This window comes from Antennarius striatus, chromosome 5 (genome assembly GCF_040054535.1).
Source record: "Antennarius striatus isolate MH-2024 chromosome 5, ASM4005453v1, whole genome shotgun sequence".
In the NCBI taxonomy this organism is placed as follows: Eukaryota; Metazoa; Chordata; class Actinopteri; order Lophiiformes; family Antennariidae; genus Antennarius; species Antennarius striatus.
Window position 1 is genome coordinate 25135316 of NC_090780.1, and position 21271 is coordinate 25156586.

At 42.7% G+C, this 21271-nt stretch overlaps 1 protein-coding gene across 2 annotated transcripts; it reads left to right on the forward strand.

Annotated features, from left to right (window-relative positions):
• Window positions 1-1027: 1027 nt before the first annotated feature.
• znf831 (zinc finger protein 831) lies at window positions 1028-11116 on the forward strand. Of its 2 annotated transcripts, XM_068315872.1 has the most exons (5): window positions 1028-1491; window positions 3865-8027; window positions 8961-9196; window positions 9649-9774; window positions 9871-11116. In XM_068315872.1, the coding sequence occupies exons 2-5, from the start codon at window positions 3911-3913 to the stop codon at window positions 10438-10440; spliced, it is 5049 nt and encodes a 1682-aa protein (XP_068171973.1). In that variant the 5' UTR covers window positions 1028-1491; window positions 3865-3910; the 3' UTR covers window positions 10441-11116. The 2 variants fall into 2 exon arrangements, with proteins under 2 accessions (XP_068171973.1, XP_068171972.1); XM_068315871.1 differs by having other exon boundaries at window positions 1031-1491; window positions 9649-11112.
• Window positions 11117-21271: the final 10155 nt, after the last annotated feature.

The following is a 21271-nucleotide window of genomic DNA, read 5'->3' on the forward strand; positions in this document are numbered from 1 at the left end:
CTATCATCCGTCAACATCACTGAACATCTGCTGACCGTTAAGGAGACGACATCCGCACGAGACTGAATCACACAGCGATCGAAAAAACGTGCAAACGTGCTTTCCCCCCCCCAAACCCCCACCCCAACCCCACGCAGGCCGGCAAGCTGTGTGGAGACAGTAGAAAACATGCGTGGTAGGTGGTTACCATGTCAACACAAAGCATGCTCTCACAGGAGAAGCCTGCAGTTGCCTTGGAGACCAGCTGGAGTCTGCAGCAGAGCAATGATTAAAAAAAATAATAAACTATTTGTTTTCTTTGTCGAGATGTCATTTGATAATTGCGTGGTTGATCCCACACAGTGGCGTGTTATTGAAAAAAAAAACTGAACCGCAATAAAAATTGTATCCCGGATACTTCTTTCACTTCTTTCATTTGTATTTAAGAAAGGTCTTTTTAAAGTCGTCATGGTCCAGATATGTGACAAAGCGTTTGATAAGACTGTGACAATGCCTGAATCTGCAAGTTTCCTGCACCTCTAGTTGTATCCAACTGATCTCAGGGGTTGGTGGAGACCAAAAAAGAGCTAAAAGGAACGTAAATCCAGACCTGGGTAGACGTTCAGTCAACTTTGTAATGGATAGGCAAATGGATAGGAAACACAAGTGCACGCTTCTCGTGAATGCACCGGTCAAAAGCAACAATGGGTAAAGAAATTTGGTCCCAATGTGGTGCACCTGTTCAAGGTAATGCACATTCTAATGGAAAGTCAGCACAACTCATTGTTCTTAGAGAGAGAGAGAGAGAGAGAGTACACTGGCAGACATGCAACTGCATAAACTTTAGCTTTGCTGCACTCTTGTCTATGTGGGCGTATGAAATACAGTGTGGGAGGAAGTAGGTAGGTGGTGGTGGTGGTGGTAAGTTGGGGGTGGGTAAGGGGGAGTATGTACGTGAGCCAGAAGTCAGGTATTGCTTCAAACTGTTGATGGTGAAGTCAGTCAGCCATCCAGTGTGACTGTTGAAGGTAAGGCTCCACTTCCTCTGCTCAGCAGCTGCTTTTTTGCTTCTGCAAAACACTTTAAAATCCTCCCATCTGATCTCAGGGCCTCTCCGCCACGTCCCTTTCTCTCTCTCTCTCTCTCTCTCTCTCTCTCTCTCTCTCTCTCTCTCTCTCTTGCCGATCACTCCGTTTAATCTGTGTTTTCAACTTGTCCTCCGGAAGTCTTTGTTTGACAGCCTCACACCCACCCAGCCAGCTTTTCCTCCTTCCCTCGCTCTCCTCTCCTCCGCTCTGCCTCGCCACTTTCACCGTGCATCTTCTCTCTCATTTGCATTTGTTCCGCTTCCTCGTGACAAGAAACAGTTCATGTCAGATCATGTGGGAGAAAATCACTTCGCAGGGGGAACGAATGGCCTGGATGTCAGAGCAGATTGAAGAGGGCAGGTAAACTGAGGATGGGGCTCTTCTGCCTGAAGGAGTTTCTGGATAATTGTTGCTGATCTGAAAGGTAAGTGACCTCCCCTGTTTCTTATCTCCGTCCTGAACTGTTGAGCCAGACTTTTGGCCTAGTTATAACACGTTCTAGTTTTTGTTAGTGTTATTCTGTGATGTAACGCTGTCTGATATCTCAAATCCGACAATAAAGCCACGTTTAATAGAGAAAAGACAGAAACAAGGAAACCAGAAACTAAAGTAAAGCTGTGTTTATGTCAGCATTGCGATGATCCTCATTTTGGCTGACGCTTGTTTCTTATAATAAACAGAAGGTGATTTTCAGCACAGTCTGACCTCTTTTGGAACACAGTATACCCTGGACATAAAATCTTGTGGAGGACAAAAACAATGAGAATATGCATCGTGCAGCAATCTAACACATTTAATTTACTGTAAGGAAGTGAAAGCACACGCAGTTCCCAAGTAAACAGTGTTTGAAAGGTTAGTTATTATATCCGCTGCCACTGGATGTCGCTCTAGAGCGTCAGAGGTCTCAGACAAATGGGACTGGGATCCACACCTCCCACTTTACCAGCCACCACTGGTGTATCGATGCCTCAACACCCACGAGGATCCACTGAGAAACGTAACATAGATTCACAAATAGTCAGAAAAACTTCACTTGAAGTGTTTTCTTCAGTGTCAACAATCACAAAGTCTAGTTTGGACATTCGCTGGGTGAAATTTCATTCATACTCCCTCTACGAGGATTTCAAGACACGCCAGAGGTCATACATAATTCTTTGGATCCTTTACGTTTGCATCAACCCATCCATAAGAGGGCAGTGAAGAGTCAAACGTTTCAACGGCAACAAAAATGATGAGAGCAGGAGAAACTCTGTGCGTGAAACCAATGCACTGCGAAAAGTGTGAGAATGTATGTCGTGACTTAAAGATCACATATTCTACTCTTTTTAAACAATTTTGCAGCTGTCAGACGTCCAACTGTATTCAAAATGCCTGTTACGCACCCCTCTCACAGAGAGAAAGTGGCTAACAGTAGCATTGGCTAATGATTATGGTTAGAGTAAGGGACAGACCAAAGCGGAGCTAGCTAGTTAGCCAAATACAAACTGACTTCACCATACTCACAGGCAACTGTAAATAAGATAAAAATGTGGCGACACTTACCTGTAGCCTGGGAACAGTTTGTGGGTCCCGTATGGTTACGAGTAATCCTTTAATGAGGGTCAATGTCAAGGCAAAGCTACTATTGAACTTATCCTGATTGCTGAAGCACGCCAAAGTGAATTAGTTCACGCAAAGTTGCAGGGAACATTTCCAGAAGATTATCATTAAAAGTTAAACACAACTACGGTCTCTTACTCTCTTCTTTGTTCTGGGACGGAATAGAAGGAGTTTTGTTGATTTGTACGCGAGTTTCATAAGATCATCATAAGACGCACCTTACTTTGTGTTTTTGGTGTTCCGATGATTGACTACTCTGCCTTAGTTATAATAAACTCTTAATTCACCAAGTTCAAACCTTTCGGCGCTATATGTTGGATATTAGTAACATATTCAGCTCAGGTAGGATCTATTTTGTCAATGCCACTGCCACGTATGACTACGCATGATGTCAAGATATGAGACCAGATCCAAACTTTTCTCAGCTCACAGCACCACAAAAAGCTTTTCACGTGGGTGAGCTCACGTCGTACAACAAACAAAAAGTGTGCTGCATGCCAAGTGTACGTCTGTGGGTGAATAATGCAAAATTCACAAGACGTGCAGAGGCAGTATCAAAGAAACAGGAAAAGGATTTTTTTTAGTATATACTGTATATATGTACTCTAACAAGAAGTCGTTTGTCTGTTCGTGTCAGTGGCTGCAAATTTAAATTACTGTGCAAATATGACGATGTCAGTGATAATGACTTCTAACTGGGAACGGCTGATATCAGCAGACGCATTCATACGAGGAGATAAAAGCCTCTTCAGGATCGTATAAGTATCTGTTCGCTCCTTCATCCCCCTCCTGGTGAGAGGCACTCTTCTACCTCACTTTCTCTTCTATGAATTCCTTCATGTCCACGTTTTGTTTCACTCAAAACGTGTCTTGAGAGTTGCAGTCCTGCACCACCAGCTCTTGTAAAGAAATGGGCAGAGATTCAAATGCCTCTGCTTTTCCCTGCGCTCCGTAACCTTGGGTTTTATTTCTCCTCAACACTCATTACATCAGTGAGATAGAAGCAGAGCTCCCCACAGTTAATAACCACGTGAAATCCAAAACGGATTAGCAGTTTTATTAGCTCTCTGTCCTACCGGGGAACTGCATATCTGTCATCATCCTTAAGTGTATTTGAGGAGTGATGTAGAAACATCCTTCAGTGCCATGTGATCTGAGGGAAACAAAAGGTCTAATAGAAACTGTTCTTATTTTACAGGTAATTAGACCTGACACTGGTACATCACGACAGCAGCTGTGTTACCATGGAGACTGGCAAGCCAGGTTTGGTGAGTGCTCCGGTGCACATCACCTCCTCTGCGGAGCAGACAGAGAAAAGGATGGACGTCCAGGCCCCGTTGATGGCTGTTTACATCCCCACAGTTCCTTACTCTCAGCCTCCCGCACCTGTCAGGGAGCCTGGAACACTCCATCTGGCCGTGCCTCCGCTTTACTCCATGGAAACGCTTCCCTTCCTGACACTCCATATTGCTGGTGGGCTGCAATCTCCGTCAGGATTGAGTCTGGCAGCTGTTTCCCCTTCAGCTAGAATGAAGTCGGCAGGAAAGCATGTGTGTCCTCACTGTGGACGAGACTGCATGAAGCCCAGTGTTCTGGAAAAGCATCTGCGCTGCCACACGGGGGAACGGCCTTACCCCTGCACTACTTGTGGAATCTCTTTTAAGACTCAGAGCAATCTCTACAAACACAAGCGTACTCAGGCTCATGCTCGCCTCTCGTCTGAGACGGACCAGAGCTGCCTGGGCAGCCTGGACAGCATGTCCAGCTCCAGAGAGACCTCTAGTTTGTCCATGGAGGAGTCAGGCAGCACGGAACACGATACCACATCGCCTGCTCTTGAGATCGTCTCTCCAGCAAACACAGCAAAGGTTTTTGTACAGAAGCATGTTTCTGAGCTGAACCCTGCAGATCACAAGACCAAAGGGCGTAATGAAAGCACTGAGGTAACACTGGAAGGGGAGAAAGAGAGGATGGAAAACAAAAAGATGCTGACAATTGCAGGACGACATTTTCCCCTTCAGAGACAGGAAGCCACTCTCTTCTCCAAACAGTGGGAAAGCTCGGTATCCCGAGGAAAATCGCAGAGCCACGAGAGCACCGACTCAGGCTTCAGCGAGAGCAGCGACCACCATCCGAGCCCGGGGAGCATTTTACTTGATCACAGCATGGATTCCCTCACAGAGTCCACCAAAGAGCATCTTGAAGAAAGCGGCAACACACAAACATCACCAGAACTTGGTCAAGATTGTCAGGAACCCCAGCAGATTGCAAGGGAGCAGGAGCAAAAGACCCTGGAGGAGAGAATATCAAAGTTGATTTCAGAGAACACAGCTGTTGTAGAGGACAAACAGTTGGAGAACGTGAGGCCGCGGAAGACTGTCCTCTCAAAGCAAGGTAGTATCGACCTCCCCATGCCATACACGTACAAGGATTCCTTTCACTTTGACATGAGGACCAGTCAGACACAAAGTGTTGGGTTGCAAAGAACTAGGATGGCTGATTTCAACAGCTCTGCGCCCACTCAGCACTCAACCACCACAGACCATGCCCCCTTAATCCGCAGCAACTCCCTCCCCTTCAGTGTTTCGCTCCTGCAACCAGAGAGGAGCACCCCAACTTCCCCCCATCAGAACGATTATTTAACGCTCATCCGGAGAAGAAGCTCTGGCCATATAAATCCAACAAGTTTCACAAGCAAGTCAGTGAGCCAGCCGTCATCCACGCACCGCCCACTGGTCCGCCAGATAGCCGTAGACTGCAACCACGCAACAGACAGTCTCTACAATTCATGTGTGGAGGAGTCAAGCTGCGATCGAGATAACAGTGACAACTGCGGTGAGCCAAGCAGCCGGAAGTTTCGGAGGAAGAAGGCACAAAAGTTTGCCTACAACAAGTGGTACATGTATGGGGATGGGACTTTTAAAAAGCTCTACAGTGCTGAGAAAGGTGGTGAAGAAAGTGTTGTCAAAGGAAAGAAATGCTTGACGAACCCAGATCAAGAGGTTGTTCAGGGTGTACAGAAGAGGTTGTCAGAGGTTCATAAGGAAATATTGGCATCAACAGGCCCTGCAGTGAACTTCACAAGCAGCAACACAAGAGTGTGTCATTCAGAATGCCCTCCCGCCAAAGTTTCTCATGTCTCTATTGCAGATATTAATCTGAGCACCGGCCATCTGCTGACATCATTTAGCTCTCTCCCTCCACTTCAGAGGAATCTATCTTTATCAGTTCTTCCATTACCTCTAATTGGATCACTGATGAACCACAAGACAGGCAGCCTGAGCAGAACAGAGAGCAGCATATTGATTAAAGACAAACAAACCGACTCTGGCTCACAGCTTTGTGAACCCCATATTCCTTCAGACAGGAAAAAGCAGAAAACTGATAAGATCATTTTGCCACTAGACAACGACACAAACACTCGACCCCCTCCCTCCGTAACCAGTGGTGGACCTCAACACACTGCTAATCCCAATTACGTCAACCTTCAAGACAATCTAAAACATACTCAGCTCAAAGGAGTTATTTTTTCACCATCTCTTATCAATGCTAATACACCACCTATTAGCACGTTGCCAGTTGCTTCCACCCCTTCATCTGCCAAGACAAGTTTCCTACCCAAATACCAACTCAAGTTGCCCAATGCTTCAGAACTTGCCCCAAACTCTTCGCAACAATTTGTGGATAAATCAGAGGTGGCTGATGGCTCCAGTGCCTCCTCTGCTTTGTTGTCTTCTTGCACTGAACAGAACCCAGTTTCAAGTTGTGATCTCAAAAAAACAAATGTTTTCAGTTCCAGGCAAAGCCAGCTCCCTTTGCCCTGCACAGCCCCAACCGCGTATCAGCCGAAATCCTCAAGTCTCGCTAACAATGCAAAATCAAGTCTAGCTGTAGTGAACCGGAAACTTGTAACAGCCACATTAACCACCAGCTGCCTGCAAGAAAGTAACGCAGGATTATGCAGCTCTTCGGTACAACCCTCACAGTCAACGGGTGACTCAACAGCTATGCAGCTGACCCAACCGCCCACACCCATGGTGGCAAACCTGGCCGCTTCCCCAACTATGACTAAAGCAAATGATCAAACGTCTGCTGCCACCATTATACCTTTTTCTCAAAGGCAACAGAACCATCCTTTGTCACAACTATTGCAAGCATCGAATCAGTCGAGCCCTGTCAACAGACCACACGGTTCCCCAAACACCCCGGTCATACCTTGTCAAATTGTACCGTTTGACCAGATGCAGCCAGCTGCCCAGAACGTGTTTCACGTTCACACAGCAGATCTCCAGATCTGCCTCCAGATCATATCTGATGAGCAGCTGGCTCTCATTGAGCCCCAGATTGAGAGGCAAGCATCGGCGCCTGAGGCTATCCAGAAGCATGCTCAAAGCCTCGTCACCATGGGAACGCACAATGAGGCAAAGGATCCTCAACATTCAGGACATCAAAAGGAGTCAGACCAGAGCGATTCTTTAGTCACACATAACATGGAGCAAATAAAATCTCAACCATTTGAACAATTTGGGAAGTCAAATCTTCAGCTGACTAAACAAAATAGTTTCACTTCTGCTGGTTCCAAGCCTCCTGAAACAGAAGACTTTTCACAACACCCACACGATTACGTCAATGTAAACACGGTCACAGAGAGTCCGAACATGATGACCAATGTTGTGGATTCACCCACAAGCGAAGCGTCAGGAAGAAACCAAAGTTCAGAGGAGAGACATGCTGTTTCTGTCAATTGTTGTGTTGAGGAGCAACTTTTGCCAGACAGCAGGGTCAGCCAAAGTGGAATCGTATCTCAGACACTCTTAGGCCAACGCCAGCTCAGCATCACCCGTCTTTCTTCCAGCACAGTGAGTCAGAATAGCGTGAGAGCAGAAACAATGGAAAACCAAAGCCAAAACAAATCTCAAATTCAAGATCGAACAAGTAAAGCAAAGGGTGAAACATCTCCGAACAATCGGAGCGATTCTGAAACCGGAGAAACCGACTCCTCCCTATTGGATCAGCCCGGTCAGAACCCTGGTGCCTCATGCGCTGACAATCTTTCTGTTTCAGTGCCTTCAAACGCCATCAATAAGATGGATCCTCAAGCATCCATCTACTGCGGGAATCTAGTGGAATATCCGTCATCAGAGACTCTAAACTCATCAAAGCACACACAAATGACATTCGGACCCGTGAATGATTCTGTTGCCCCTTCCCAGGAAATTACTCCAGGTCAATCAGAGGACGAAATCAGCTCCGCCCCTTCAGAGAAACCACTGGGTCAGTTTACGTCGCCATCTTCCAGCGTCCAGACGGAAAGACAAGCTATCCTGGCTGTGCTTGCAGACATGCAGACCGCTACAGCAGGTATACACAACTATTTCAATCAGTCATTTTGCATTTGATCAAAAATGTCAACTAATTATTGTTAGTTTGATTTCCTTTTATTTAACCTTCGCTCACTGCAACCGACCTGTAACCAGCCCCGCCCCAGGTCCACTCTTTGTAGACCAGCGATCATGTTGGGAACTCACCTGTGGAAAAAATATTTGGGAAGAGTTTGAAATTATTTAAATCTGAATTAGAAAATATATAATTTAGTGATACCACAAAGAAATGCTTGAAGCATGCTTAAAAAATATCAATGGATACCATGACCACACCTTCAAATATTGTGTCTTATTTTCTTGGTGACAAACTGCATACAAATGGGCAATTTTTGCAAATTCACTACATTTATTGTAGTACTTTTTGCTAGTATGTGATTTAGTTTAGTATCTGTGTGTTGTTTTGCAGTAATTTAGTCTTACATGTAGAAGACTGAACCACTTTTTCAAAATAGATTTAATTTCCAAATTCGAGGGGAGGGAGGGGCTTTCATGAAAGTTGATGGAACGATGGCCAAGAAACAACTTCCTTTCTTTCCTACTTTCGTACCAAACAACATGTGATTGGAAATTTCAACCTTTTTCCAAGTTATGCTTTGACTACTGAACCGATTTCCATGAAATATTGTGGAAGACAGGTGGAGCTTTACTGAAGACCTTTCTGGTTTTAACACGTGCAAAAACGGCAACAACTAGAATGTATAAAACTTCTAGATGTAATCTTTTCCTTTCAGTCCAGAACAAACTCATTTTATATTTAGTTAAGTCACACAGAGAACACTGAACCATTCTGACCACAAGATGGCAGCATGTGGTCACAGATGCGTCCAGAGTCTAAACATGTTTTGACGTGTCTAAACATAATTTTTATGCTCAGTTGAACTTATTAAAATTGTGGAACCCCCTTTTTTAGAATGTGCAGCCCAGAAGGAGCCACAGACAAGGGGACATAGAGGGGCCCCTGGGCTACCAGACTGGAAGTCGGTGCAGAACCAAGAGACTGGAGGGGCCAAACACCAGTGCATGGAGAGCAGAGGTGATGGAGGGATGGTGGTAGAGGATGAGAAAACCGATGAGGATCCAGAACGGCGGAGCAAGGCAGAGTCCAGCAGCAGAAATTCATATTTACGAGATGTGTCAAAGCCCCAGGTGTGCCTGAACTCATTCAGCAGTAAATTGCACTTTCAATAACACGGATCAAATGCACTGACCAAATGTTTTCAATCTCTCAGAAATCCCTGAGAAATATTTTTAATTGTTTTAAATTATCCCACAAACCAACCAAAGTGTTGAGTCTGTTCTGATCATGTGGAAATTTGCCCTAAAAATTAAAAACATATAAAATTTCCAACAATAACATTTGCCACAGGGAGGAATTTGGTTGAAAAAAAGAACATAATAGTAAATATGCTAAATAAAAATGCTAATTACAGTGCCACACAGGGAGGCCAATCAGACACGAGGCTTTGAGGCTGTGTTCGTTTCGACGACTGATAAAAACTTACAGGAATCATAAGGCTTAAGGGTCAAGGAGGGAAGGAAAAGATTAGCGCGATGCTATCGTGATAATAACCTCACTCATATTCTTCTATTCATAAAAGGGTGAAGAGATTATGGTCAAAATGGACTCCCTGAAAACCCCGCAGTTATCAGAGCCGCATCTCTCAACAACACTCTGTGGAATGCGTGACCACGCACAACAGAGCCCTCAGCGAGCCCCAAGCATGGCGAGTTGCCTTAATTCACCTGCCCCTGGCAGTCAGATGAGCGTTTTCAATCCTCCACAACCTTCAACGGACAAAAACAACTCCTCTTTCTCACAGCATTTGGAAAGCGGTGCTGCCTGTGACCAACAACCGCAGAGGATATGGGATTCAAATTCGAGTCGACACGTCCGAACGCAGGCCCAGCCGACGGGAGCACAAAACCCTTTGTCGCAAATGGATTCCAGGTGCCAACAAACATCTTCAAGCCAGGAAGAGTCAACGCTTAGAGGTCAGGTAATTACCTCCCCTGATGCTAAACCGACTCTGAACCCAAGCCGGGTTCCATCTGTTCCTGCGAGGGGAGACGCCTCCGGATCGATGTGGGACCACCAAACACCGAGCAGTACTATGATGGATAACAACACTCTGCCGTCACCAAGACCTTTCACGTACCCGGAGACAGCTGGATACCAGGACACCCAGGATAAGCCATCAAATGAATTCACAAGTCAGAGCAGTAACTTTGGGAGAACCGACATGTCCAACAAATACCAGTCCTTCTTCTTTTCCGGCTATCCGTCAGCAGACTGTCTCACCGGCGGAGTTAGGCCCATTCAAAGCTGCCAGGACTACAGGGAGGACACCAGCAGCAGCGACGATGAGGGGAAACTCATCATCGAGCTTTAGGAGAACGGAGACGTATCCAGATCATCATCTGCTGTAGATATATAAGGATTCACGTCAGGGACTGAGAGACGTTAGTGGGCCAAGCCTCTTGAGAACACATGTAAATGCAACAGAAGCAAAATAAAAACACGAAAGAAAGAAAAAACTGTTGACTTTTTGTTCTCGTTGTTGATTTGACCCAAACTAAGAATGAAATGATGATAAAAATAAACTCATACTTCGATTAGATGCGTCTACCAGTCATGTCTAATCAACAACACTAGAACAACGCTGTAGCCCACAAAGACCCAACAACCTTCAACGAGCTAAGAAAAATGGAGACAGTAGTGAGAAAAAAAATGCCTTGAACAGACAGAAACCTCAAGCAGATCCATGGGATAATCTTTTATTTCTTATGTCCAAGAATTTATTTATTTTGAGGTGGGCGCTAGTAGGATCAAACGCAACTCCCAGAATCCTCTCAGGGGAGTTGAAGGCCAAGGTAATACTAGAGGTCTAGGCAACACCATCGATACAAGTTCCCAAAAGAGGAGTTGGGACTTCTCGGGCAGTCTTGAGGCACCAATGATGGGGTTGGGATAGGATGGGATTTGCAGACGTCAAATTAAGTTAAAAACTATAATAAATAGTGTATTTCAGCTGTGATGATTATAAAAGATAACATCATTCAATAGGCGTACATCAATAAACTGAGCAGATAAAATTGCGTAATGTGTTTGGATAAGCTTGTTACTCCATGTATGCGCAATGTTTCCTTCCTCCCCGGTGGTGAGTTTGGTTACTTTGGGGGGTCGGGGGTTAAAATAAAGCGGTACCTCCTGCTCTCCGGTTCCTGCTCTGCGCTTTCAGTGATTTTTTTAAGCCCATCTTTGACCCTCTCTTTAGGAGGTTCATCCCCCACCCGTTTCTCCATGATGCCTTCTCTGCCAGCATCAGGAGTGATTGTATAACCTCTCGTTGTGCAACAGAACTTCAGTTGACAGCAGATTTGCCGACACCTGTTCACCTTTTGCTGTACCGACATCTCTACACGGCGTCATCCAGGATATACCTGAATTATTTGTGCGTTTCAGCAGGAAAATACTAGAGAAGTTCAATTAATTTAATTCTGCTTTTATATCTAAACCCAGTGGGCCTTGTTCCACTAAGTTTCACCCTTCAGTTGTTTAATTAGTAATTAAAGGGTGACACCATTTAGGACGAACGGGTGAGCTCAGGCACTGTTTATTGTTTCCGTTGAAGAAAACGCTATTGCTGCGTCAGCTATTTGGGAAAACAAGCGGAGCCTGACGTTACATTTACTCTCATTCTGAAACGCGCCAGTGATCTCTACCTCACTGCATTCACTCTCTCCGTCTCACACATCGTGTAAACAGGCAACACCTGCCCGTGTGAATCATTCACGCCGACCGCCAAATACCCGTCAAGGTGATCTAAGGGTGCCCAACGGCGTCCCAAGGTGTTGACACGGTTTGAGGTTAAGCCCACATCAACTCAGTAGAGCTACGTGTCTTCGTTTAATTATAATGCTTTGCATATCTGCTGAAAGCGTTTGACTTCAACTGAAATTTATGGCTTAGTAGGGGTTGAGATTTCTTACAACTGTGACACCGGTGTTAGCGTCTTCATTTTCTCACAGACTCGGGCCAAATGTTTTTAGACATCGATTTTAGATTTAAAAGTTGGCTTCTCCCAGGAGAGGAAATCATTTTTGCCAATAATTAAAAATAATGTTTAATGATAATTATCTGCTACTTGACTGACCTACTGGTGTCGTCCCATTGGTTCCCTTCGTAACTCAGGAAGAATAATCCACCCTCAGAGGTCAGGTTGGGTTCTTGAAGATCCTAGATTGTGTTTTCATGACAGGGTTGGTAAAAAGCAAAGCGTTCCAGGCTGAAGCCCTGACGTTATTACAGCTACATCCGTTCAGATCGTCCAGGTGTAGCCCGGATTGGCTGGAGAACCACAACCATTTTCCAGGTTTGGGATTAAGTGATGATTCAGGAACAGGGAACGGGATTGGTGTTTGGGTGTGATCATCTCACGCTCAGGCCAACTGGTTTTGTCTTCTCTCAGCTCATCGGTGGTCACAAAACTTCTCTCAGGCATCAGCTCACGCTGGATGTGCTGGATCCGAATCTGAAACCCTTCACTCCGTCAGAATGATTTATCATCGTCTTACTAATGAATGGTGTTCGTTTTATTTCCATTTCCTACTTTTAAATTCCTGTTATATTACATTATCAAGCATAACAGACAAAATTGTCAAACCCACATCGACGGTACATTACTTGCATTTTGTTAACATAGGCACATATTATGTTTCTGGCATAATATTCTAGGGCGAATATGAAAATTATTTTCATAGTCAAGCATCATAAAAATATGAATAATTTAAAAAATAGAGCAATCTGATAGAAAAATTAAAAATAGAATGGACGTAGTTTCATTTTCTAATAGTTCCACCCATTTAAAAAAAAGAATCATGTTCAGACGCACTAAAATATGATAGTTTTACATTTTATTTGTATAATTTAATAAAAGAAGTACGTGGACAGACATGATTATACTCGTTGTCGACAGACTGATATTGACATAATGATTTTTTTCCCCTCAATGTAATCAATAAAAAAAACCCAGATAGGACTTTGACAGTCCATACCAATGCTACATGTCCCATAAAGGGAAAAACGTACTTAATTTGTCAGATCTGACTTGGGCTAAACTAACGCAGTTTAACCAAAAATAACCTTCCATGGAACATAAATTATCTCATGAGTCCTTAGAACTACAAATGAAATAAATTAAAAATGACAGGATAAAGGATGCTTTGCTGTTACAGATGTCATCTCTCCTGTTTATTATTCATATGGGTTCACGGTCAGATCCAAAGACTTTCCACTATAGATCACTTGAAGTGACCAAAGAGGTCGAGCAAAATGCAGGAAAAAAATGCAAATTTTAAGGCACCTTCCACTGTTTCTGGTATATTTCTGAGGTTTTGATCTATTATCTCCTGAGTGGGAACACATGCGCGATTAGCTTGAAGGAAAACAGAAAGGTCTTTGCATGTCAGAAGCCTACAAGCCCGATAAAAGTCCTTCCAGCATTCCTCCGCTCTAAATGTGTTTATTTAACATGAAGCACATCGTTTAAATCATAAACATCAACTAGGAGTGGATTACAGGAGTTCCTGAAGTCCTGCAGCACATGTGGTCCAGCTTTAGAGCTCAACATTAGCCTGTAAGATGAATGTGAGTAGAACTCTATCCCGTCATCCACAGCCGGCCACCATACACGAGGTTAGACCACAGCGCATGTGTGCGGATTAATCAAAGAACATTCACAGAACATTTTCTTGTCCCAATTACAGAGAAACTCATCTCATTAGCTGCTTTATTTAATTGTCTGTCTGGTTTGACAGAAGCCGCCGAAGCTACTGAATCAGCAATGCAGCCAACGGCGACTTAGAATGACTCACGCTGAATTCATTTTCTACACAATTTACTCAGTCAACAGTAATTTAAATCAAAATTCTTCAGATTAGCAGAGCTCACGTTCCCTTCCTGACGGGATCTGGAAATGGGCGACAAATCAATTAAATCGATAAATCAATGAAATTATTCATCCCAATTTAATCCACTTAATTCACAGGCACAAGAAATTCATATGAATACAACAACGGAAAGAAAAAAGTGACTCAGAATCAGGTTTATTTATTTAAGCTATGGAGTTGATCCTGTCGTGGGTCGCTGGGTGGCTTCAGCATTGGCTTTGATGTCTTTGAAGGTGTGCCTGTTTCCTTTGCTTACACCAAGGAAGTCCCAGGAAAGAGTGGACCAAAGGCCGAGTTTACATGATTATTATTTTTACATCCCGCTTCAAAACGGTGATGTATTGTAATTGTCAGTGTTCGTGGGTTCGCACGTTGGTTCGTTTGTTTGGCCACCGAATATCTTTTGCAGATGGAAAGATGAAACAAAAAGCACATGACTCGGGCAGCAAAGGGGATAAATATGAGATGACGACCTTGACCTTAAGAAAAGCAGGTTATGGTCAAATTTCAACTTTTGTACACTCAGGAACCGGATAAGATAGAAAGACAGGGAGAATTCCACTGTAAGACCATAGATCAAAGCTAGTGCTTTGATCTATCTTTGCAGTAGCTTTGATCTACGGTCTTACTCACACTGGTCTTCTCTATATGCACTAATCAATCAATCAACTTTTATTTATATAGCGCTTAATCATATCTGAAAGCGCTTTACAGGTAGAAAACCAACAACCCCCTCCAGAGCAGCATAAGCGACGGTGGCGGGGAAAAACTCCCTCATTGAGGAAGAAACTCCGGGCAGGACCCAGACTCTGGGTCTAATAATCTATGCACTAGTCAGGTACTACTTTCAGGGTGCCCTGACCTACCCTGAAAGTAGGTCAGGGTAAGTCATGGGATGTTGAAGTCTCTGACTGCCTTTGTTCTAGTTATTATTATTATTATTATTATTATTATTATTATTTAGGAATTTTTCTCAAATTCTTGATTTTCAGTCACTTTTGAGCATTTTTTAGGGTCCCTCATGACACTTCTCTTTCATTGTCTTGCAGAGTCACAATTGAAAATAAAAAAACAACCCCTCTCATTTGTCATGTGTTGTCATATTTTCATATATTTTGATGACAAGCACTTTTTGGGGGAGTTTATTATATCAGGTAAAAATCACCGGGCAGTAGTGGTGGCGTTACTATTTTAAGCGATGGTGTTCTAGGGTTAAATTTAAGATTCCTATCATCTCAGACAAAGTTAAACCAGAGTCACATCCTGTTTGAGCCTGAACTCGACCAATAAAGCTGATCCTGATTCTGAAAAATTCCCCCTCCTCTAGTCTAAGGGGATTTATAAGAAAGCTAAACAGGCTAACCTATTGTCAGTGATTTGTAGCTTTCGACTCTTCACTGCCCTCTTGTGGACATACCGACGTGAACATCAAAGACACATAGAAGTATGAGGGCACTGATGGACACATCGTCTTACACGCAAAGGGATCATATATGACTTATGAGTGGATCAGGATTAGCGTTATTTTCTCGTTTAAAACAGTGTTAGAGTAACCTTCTAGACTGTGATTAAATCAATCATAGCCGCGTTTCATTTTGATGTTTCGGGCATACAGTTCACTGAAAGTCATGACAGATAAATGGAACAGAGACAACATCTATAATATTAAGTTCGTTTCCTGCCATGGCAAGTTAGAATGTCTGCTGGAGGCCTTGTGGCAAAACACAACAGATGTGTCAGAAAGGTTGGAGATGATTAAAAATTATGACTTGCGCGTGTTGAAATGTCTGCCAGTTTTGTGAAATACTGATTCAGATTAAGACTCAGCAAATGCCTTGAAAACAAATCACACCTTTACCTGATAATATAACACCTTAGGTATCCAACTGTTTGAAAGGCAATTTTACGTTACCTGCAGCCAAATGTTTGCTCATGTGGAAATTATTGAATCGCTCTTTAAATAAGAAGAAAAAAAACAACAATCCAGATCTGTTCTTTTGACAAGCATCATGAGATAACTTCAGCCATGCCTTGACTTAGTTTGACCTCAGGAATGAAGGAATTGGGACGGTAAATTATCATAAAAATTAGCGTGAAGAATAATGAATTACATATGGTGTACATCTGGGAAAACTGAACTGAAATGAGTCCAGCTAGCATGAAATCACTCGGTCCAACGTGACAGATTTATTTAATTCACTTTCATCTAGGACATGAACTCTGACGAGCAAATGTCTCATCAATTTTGGCAGATCTTTATATTTTGGGTGAATATTGCCTGAAGTAAGTGATTAATGCCTGAGCGACTTCATTCCTCATTGAGACAGAGCAATAGCTTCATCTAGGGTTAAGAAGGTTACAGGTCTTGTAATGTTTCAGACTCAGGAAGAGTCTTTTTTTGTCCACCGTTTTCATCAGCTGGAACGACCTGGAGATAGTGAGGAAATCCTTCCCTACATCCTTGAGCCCAGTTTTAAACTAAAATATTTAAAGCAAGTTTCAGACAAGTTTAAGGTCGGACACCCAATGTCAAGTCAATGAGCTCGACATTCATCATCATTGACTCTGTAAACCCATGATGATGAATGGTTTGTCTCTTTACCTTTCAGACCTTAAACTAGCCAAACTTTCTTACCTTTTGTTATCTCATTGATCAAATCACCTTGTGCTAAAGCTTCCCAAGACTTTTGAACAGTCCTTTCAAAAGTCTTTGAATCAGGTTAATCCTGATTGATTAAAAGTTCTCTCAACTTTGTGGAAATCTAGAGAATAATATTTCTTAAAATATTCCAAACAAACGATTCTGTGAATCCAGAACAATCCCCCTCAGGCTGCACCACATTAAGAACTGACACGATTCAGAGAAGTGTTTTACTACATTGGCTCGGGAACACAAGTTCATGTCGGGACTGGGCCGTGCATAGCACAAGCTATACATCAACAAAAACAACCAACAAACACAAAGGCTGCTGCTGGATATTTGTCTGATTTCAAATTAAAGAATCACTTTTGTTCACTTCCCAGCTCTTCTAGGCCTTGTTACCTCATTCTGTCCTAATCGAATCACCACCCAATGGATGCTTGTGTCTATCATTTGTCTAGCTGTCGAAATGTTTGATTGATTGATGGACCCAACTTCATTAGGAAGTCAAGAAAATCCGCAAAAGAACCTAAACAAGTTTCACCTGTGGAGTAGAAACCATTTCAGGTGACAACCTCATGAAGATCGGTGAGTGAAGGTCAAGGGTTTGCAAAGCTGACATCAAAGCAAAGTAGATACACAACACATTTACGGTTCTTTCTCTATGCTTTGCTGCATTATCTTTATCTTTTTGATGTCTTCAGTGAGGATCTACATTTTCAAAATAAAGAAAAACCATTGACTGAGAAGGTGTGTCCACACTTTGGAGTGGTAGTGTACATCACAAGTTCTTCAAGGGGAACAGATTAAATCTATTAGTATGACAGGCGTTTGGCTACAGTTGTGCTAAAATGTTGTCAACTTCCCTGGAGCGACAGGACAAAATCAACTTGGGAAAGTCATATCTTCCATTTCACCTGGGGAAACACTTTTTTAGACACTTGAACTCAAATAGAGCTTCTTCATTGCCGACAGATCAGCAGGATGAAGCGTGAAGGTCGTTGTAATTGTTCAGTAAATACACAGACTTCGTAAGAGGACACGTGAAGGTAGAAGGCTTATAGTTCACCAGCATCGCAAAGACAAGTCTTGATTAACGTGTTTTTTCACTAACCATTTTGATTTTCAACGTCTCTGTTTGTCAATTGATCAGCTGTTGGGGAGGATCTGGAAACAACGTGACCTGGAGGTCAAGTCACCAAATTCCAAATCATGATGTACATAAAGCAGTAACCTACAGTAGAACCTACAGTAGAACCTCAAGATAGTTTACAGTAATCCCTCACTTGTTCGCACTTCAAGATGCTACTCTACATCGTAGATTTTTAGTAGGAAGTCATGTGATACTGTACGCACATGCTATTGGCTGACAGCATCTGGAAGTGATCTGCATTCCGAGACTCATAACTCAAACAAATATATGAGCAGAGCGATGACTTGTATCTCAAAAAACTGGTATGTGGAGCCGCTTGTACTTAGGGGTACTTGTGTATATTGTAGTTCCCTTATCTACCTTAGCCTATCTTTGCACAAAAGGTGCACCTAAACCACTTTCCTAATGGCAGTAGCTAACCATTGCCATGCTTACGCATTTTTATATCCCGGGAAGCGGTGATGTATTGTAATTGTCAGTGTTCGTGTCTTCATCCATCCGTCCGTCCATCACATATCTTCACAACCATTGCAGGTAGAAAGATGAAACAAAAAACACATTACACGGGCAGCAAAGGGGATGAAAGAGAGATGATGACCTTGACCTTGAGAAAACTGGGTCAAGGTCAAAATTCAACTTTTGTGCATTTTTTTGCACATATCTCAGGAACCGGATAAGATAGAAAGATGAAACAAATGGAGTTATATTCAGGGAGGCACGGGGATGGAAATTAGATCACAGCCTTGACCTTGAAAAAACTAGGTCAAGGTCAAATTTTCACTTTTACACCTTTTTAGGTACACATCTCTGAAACCTGATGAGAAATAATCAAAAAACAAAAAGCAACATTCTCAGGAAACCAGAGGTACTAAAATGTGAGAGATGACCTTCACCTCTGGAAAGTTAGGTCAATGTCATACCCGATAGTTCAATTTAGAATTCATTGCTGCGACCATTATGAAAGTAGGTCAGGGTAACATCTTGAAATGTGGGTGTTGCGGGATGTTGCAGTCTCTGACTGTCTTGTAGAACTTGACTTTAATTTGTCTCTACGAAAATGTGTTCTGTGACAGGCTGTCATTTTCTTGAGTACATAACTAGCTTCTGAAGATTTAGCCTCAATGAGTGGCTCATCTTCCAATGAAAAATGATTTTAAGGTGTCTCTGATGTTGGTAATCTTCTCAATACATACCGTATATTCAACATGACATTTCACCAGGCTCATCAAAGAAACGGGGGATATGTCGTAAAATAGTCTGACATAAAATTCTTTTTGAGTGCCTCTCTCTCCAAAGCTAGTCCGCCTGTTCCTGATTGACGTTCCCGCAGGAGATTTGCCTCTTAAATTTCAAAACAGTGCAATTATTCATCTGCTTGTTAAAATAAATTAGCAATGGCGGCGCAGAGGTCATGATTTATTCCCAGCACATTTTGTGGAGCGAAAAAATTCCCTTTACTGGGCGTCTCCAATCAGATACACTTTTCCAGAATTGATGTAGCTTTGTTATTAATAATAATATATTAATAATCATTTACATTAACAGGCAGTTTTATTGAAAATTACTGTAAATATGAATGTAAACGACCGCATCATCACCTGGCGTCTCATTGGGGGTGTAAACCAATCTTTTGCCCATAGCCAGCAGAGATAGGCTCCATAAACCCATGACCAAAGCAGAAATGGATGAATGGACAGACCGATGAATGCAACACGAGAGGAGATTGCCCTCTGGATATACGTACATACGTCAAATAATTCGCAACTTTATGCGCCATCTGCGCTCCCACTACAAGACGGTGCACCAAACATCCATATCTATATCAGTAGAAGTCTGCAATGACGGAGTCTGCAGGGGAAGAACTGTAACAATGATAGCAGGGCTGCATTCTTATTGTTTTTTAAGGGTTAGGGTTAGGTTTAGTCTTGTTTTCAAGGCAATAGCAAGTTTTCAGGCTTCCTAAAACATAACAATTTAGCTATTTGCGTAAATGTCAGAAGAATGTCGAGGGTTGCAGCAGTTTGCAGGTTTACGTCTATGTTTTGACTTCCTCCCAGTCCAAAAACACGTGTGATACAGATTAATTAAGAATTAAATTGCCCGTAGGTGTGAATGTTTGTCTGTCCTGTGATGAACTTGGTCCAGGGTACATCCCGCCTTTCCCTGCGTCACCCGGTATGCACTCCAGTTCCAGCCACAACCCTGCAAAGACAAGCAACTTGGACAGAGATGGATTAAAAGGTGTCTTTGCAGGTGAGGATTTCTTGGATTTTACATGTACGCTATTCAAAGCTGACACCTTTAGGATATACTGCTATCCTCTGGGGTTGAACGGTTCAAAAGTTCTCTGACAGCAAATTTTATGAGTTCCACATGATTCATGATTGTTGAAATAAGTCCGTTGGGTCTCGTTTTGGAACATCACATGAGAGCATTGCATGGAAACTTCTCAGGATGTTCGTTTAAATTTTCGGTCATGCCTCAGCAAGACTCACCTGGATACCTTGAGACTGACTAATATCTATGTGAGCCCTGAAATGCCTGCATATTGTAATAACTCTTGTGTTATATTATACTCTTGCCCTTACATTACAGATTGGGGGCAGCCAGTCCTGGACCGTACATTAAAATGCTTTCACACAAATTCCACTTCCTATTTCCTGTGAGGAAAGAGGATCTTGAGTTTCAACAGCATCAAGTTTGCCTGAAGCCCAATGAGGACCGGTCTGGGCTCTTCTTTAAGGCCCAGGTGGTTTGTAACTGCCTGATATGCAGGTGCCCTGTCCAAATTCGTTATCACTTTTCCATGGAGGGGCCCTTGATGGGGTGACACAGGGACCACATGGGTAACTGGGGCCCATTGATAATGGGATCCAGCTGGATATAATGTGTTATCGTAGTAAACCTAAATACAGGCATGCATTTAACCGACTTCAGAGCTGTTTGAAGGTACACGAAATGCATCGGTTAAAGAACCGAGACCAGTTTTAGTCTCCATGCTTTATTTTAACATGAAATCAAAGGTTTAAGGAGGAATAATTTGTCACAGCATGAATTTGGATGATTGTGTTGGAATTCACGTGTTCTTAGCATTTAAGCATGTGTAAAGGCAACAATATGGACATGTTTATTTTTGTTGTTGTTGAACATTTACCAAAAAAAAAAACCCAAGAAAAAAAAAGTTAACTAAACAATTGAATCATATCTTAACATATCTTACGTTTATCAGTATATAACATAAGTAATCCAGTCTTTTTTCTTCTCTTATTCAGTTTCTCCAAGAATTTCAATACATTTCTTAAAAGCAACAAAACTTCTTCCGAAACATCTACATTTGCGTCTATAAAATGCAATAATAATCAAACTACTGTTACTCATAAATTCGAGCTGTTTGCTTCGCATAAAGAATCCAAAAACGTGCGACTACTAGTAAAGGTGCAGGAAAAACCTTCCTGACGTTCAATGTCTTCTCTCCAAA

What these genes read in the sequence shown, in the direction of transcription:
- znf831 (XM_068315871.1), top strand. Translation starts at nt 3,911, where the DNA reads ATGGAGACTGGCAAGCCAGGTTTGGTGAGTGCTCCGGTGCACATCACC. An exon ending in CATGCAGACCGCTACAGCAG is followed by an intron (nt 8,028 to 8,960) that starts GTATACACAACT and finishes CCCCTTTTTTAG; the next exon opens with AATGTGCAGCCCAGAAGGAG. An exon ending in GAGATGTGTCAAAGCCCCAG is followed by an intron (nt 9,197 to 9,648) that starts GTGTGCCTGAAC and finishes TATTCATAAAAG; the next exon opens with GGTGAAGAGATTATGGTCAA.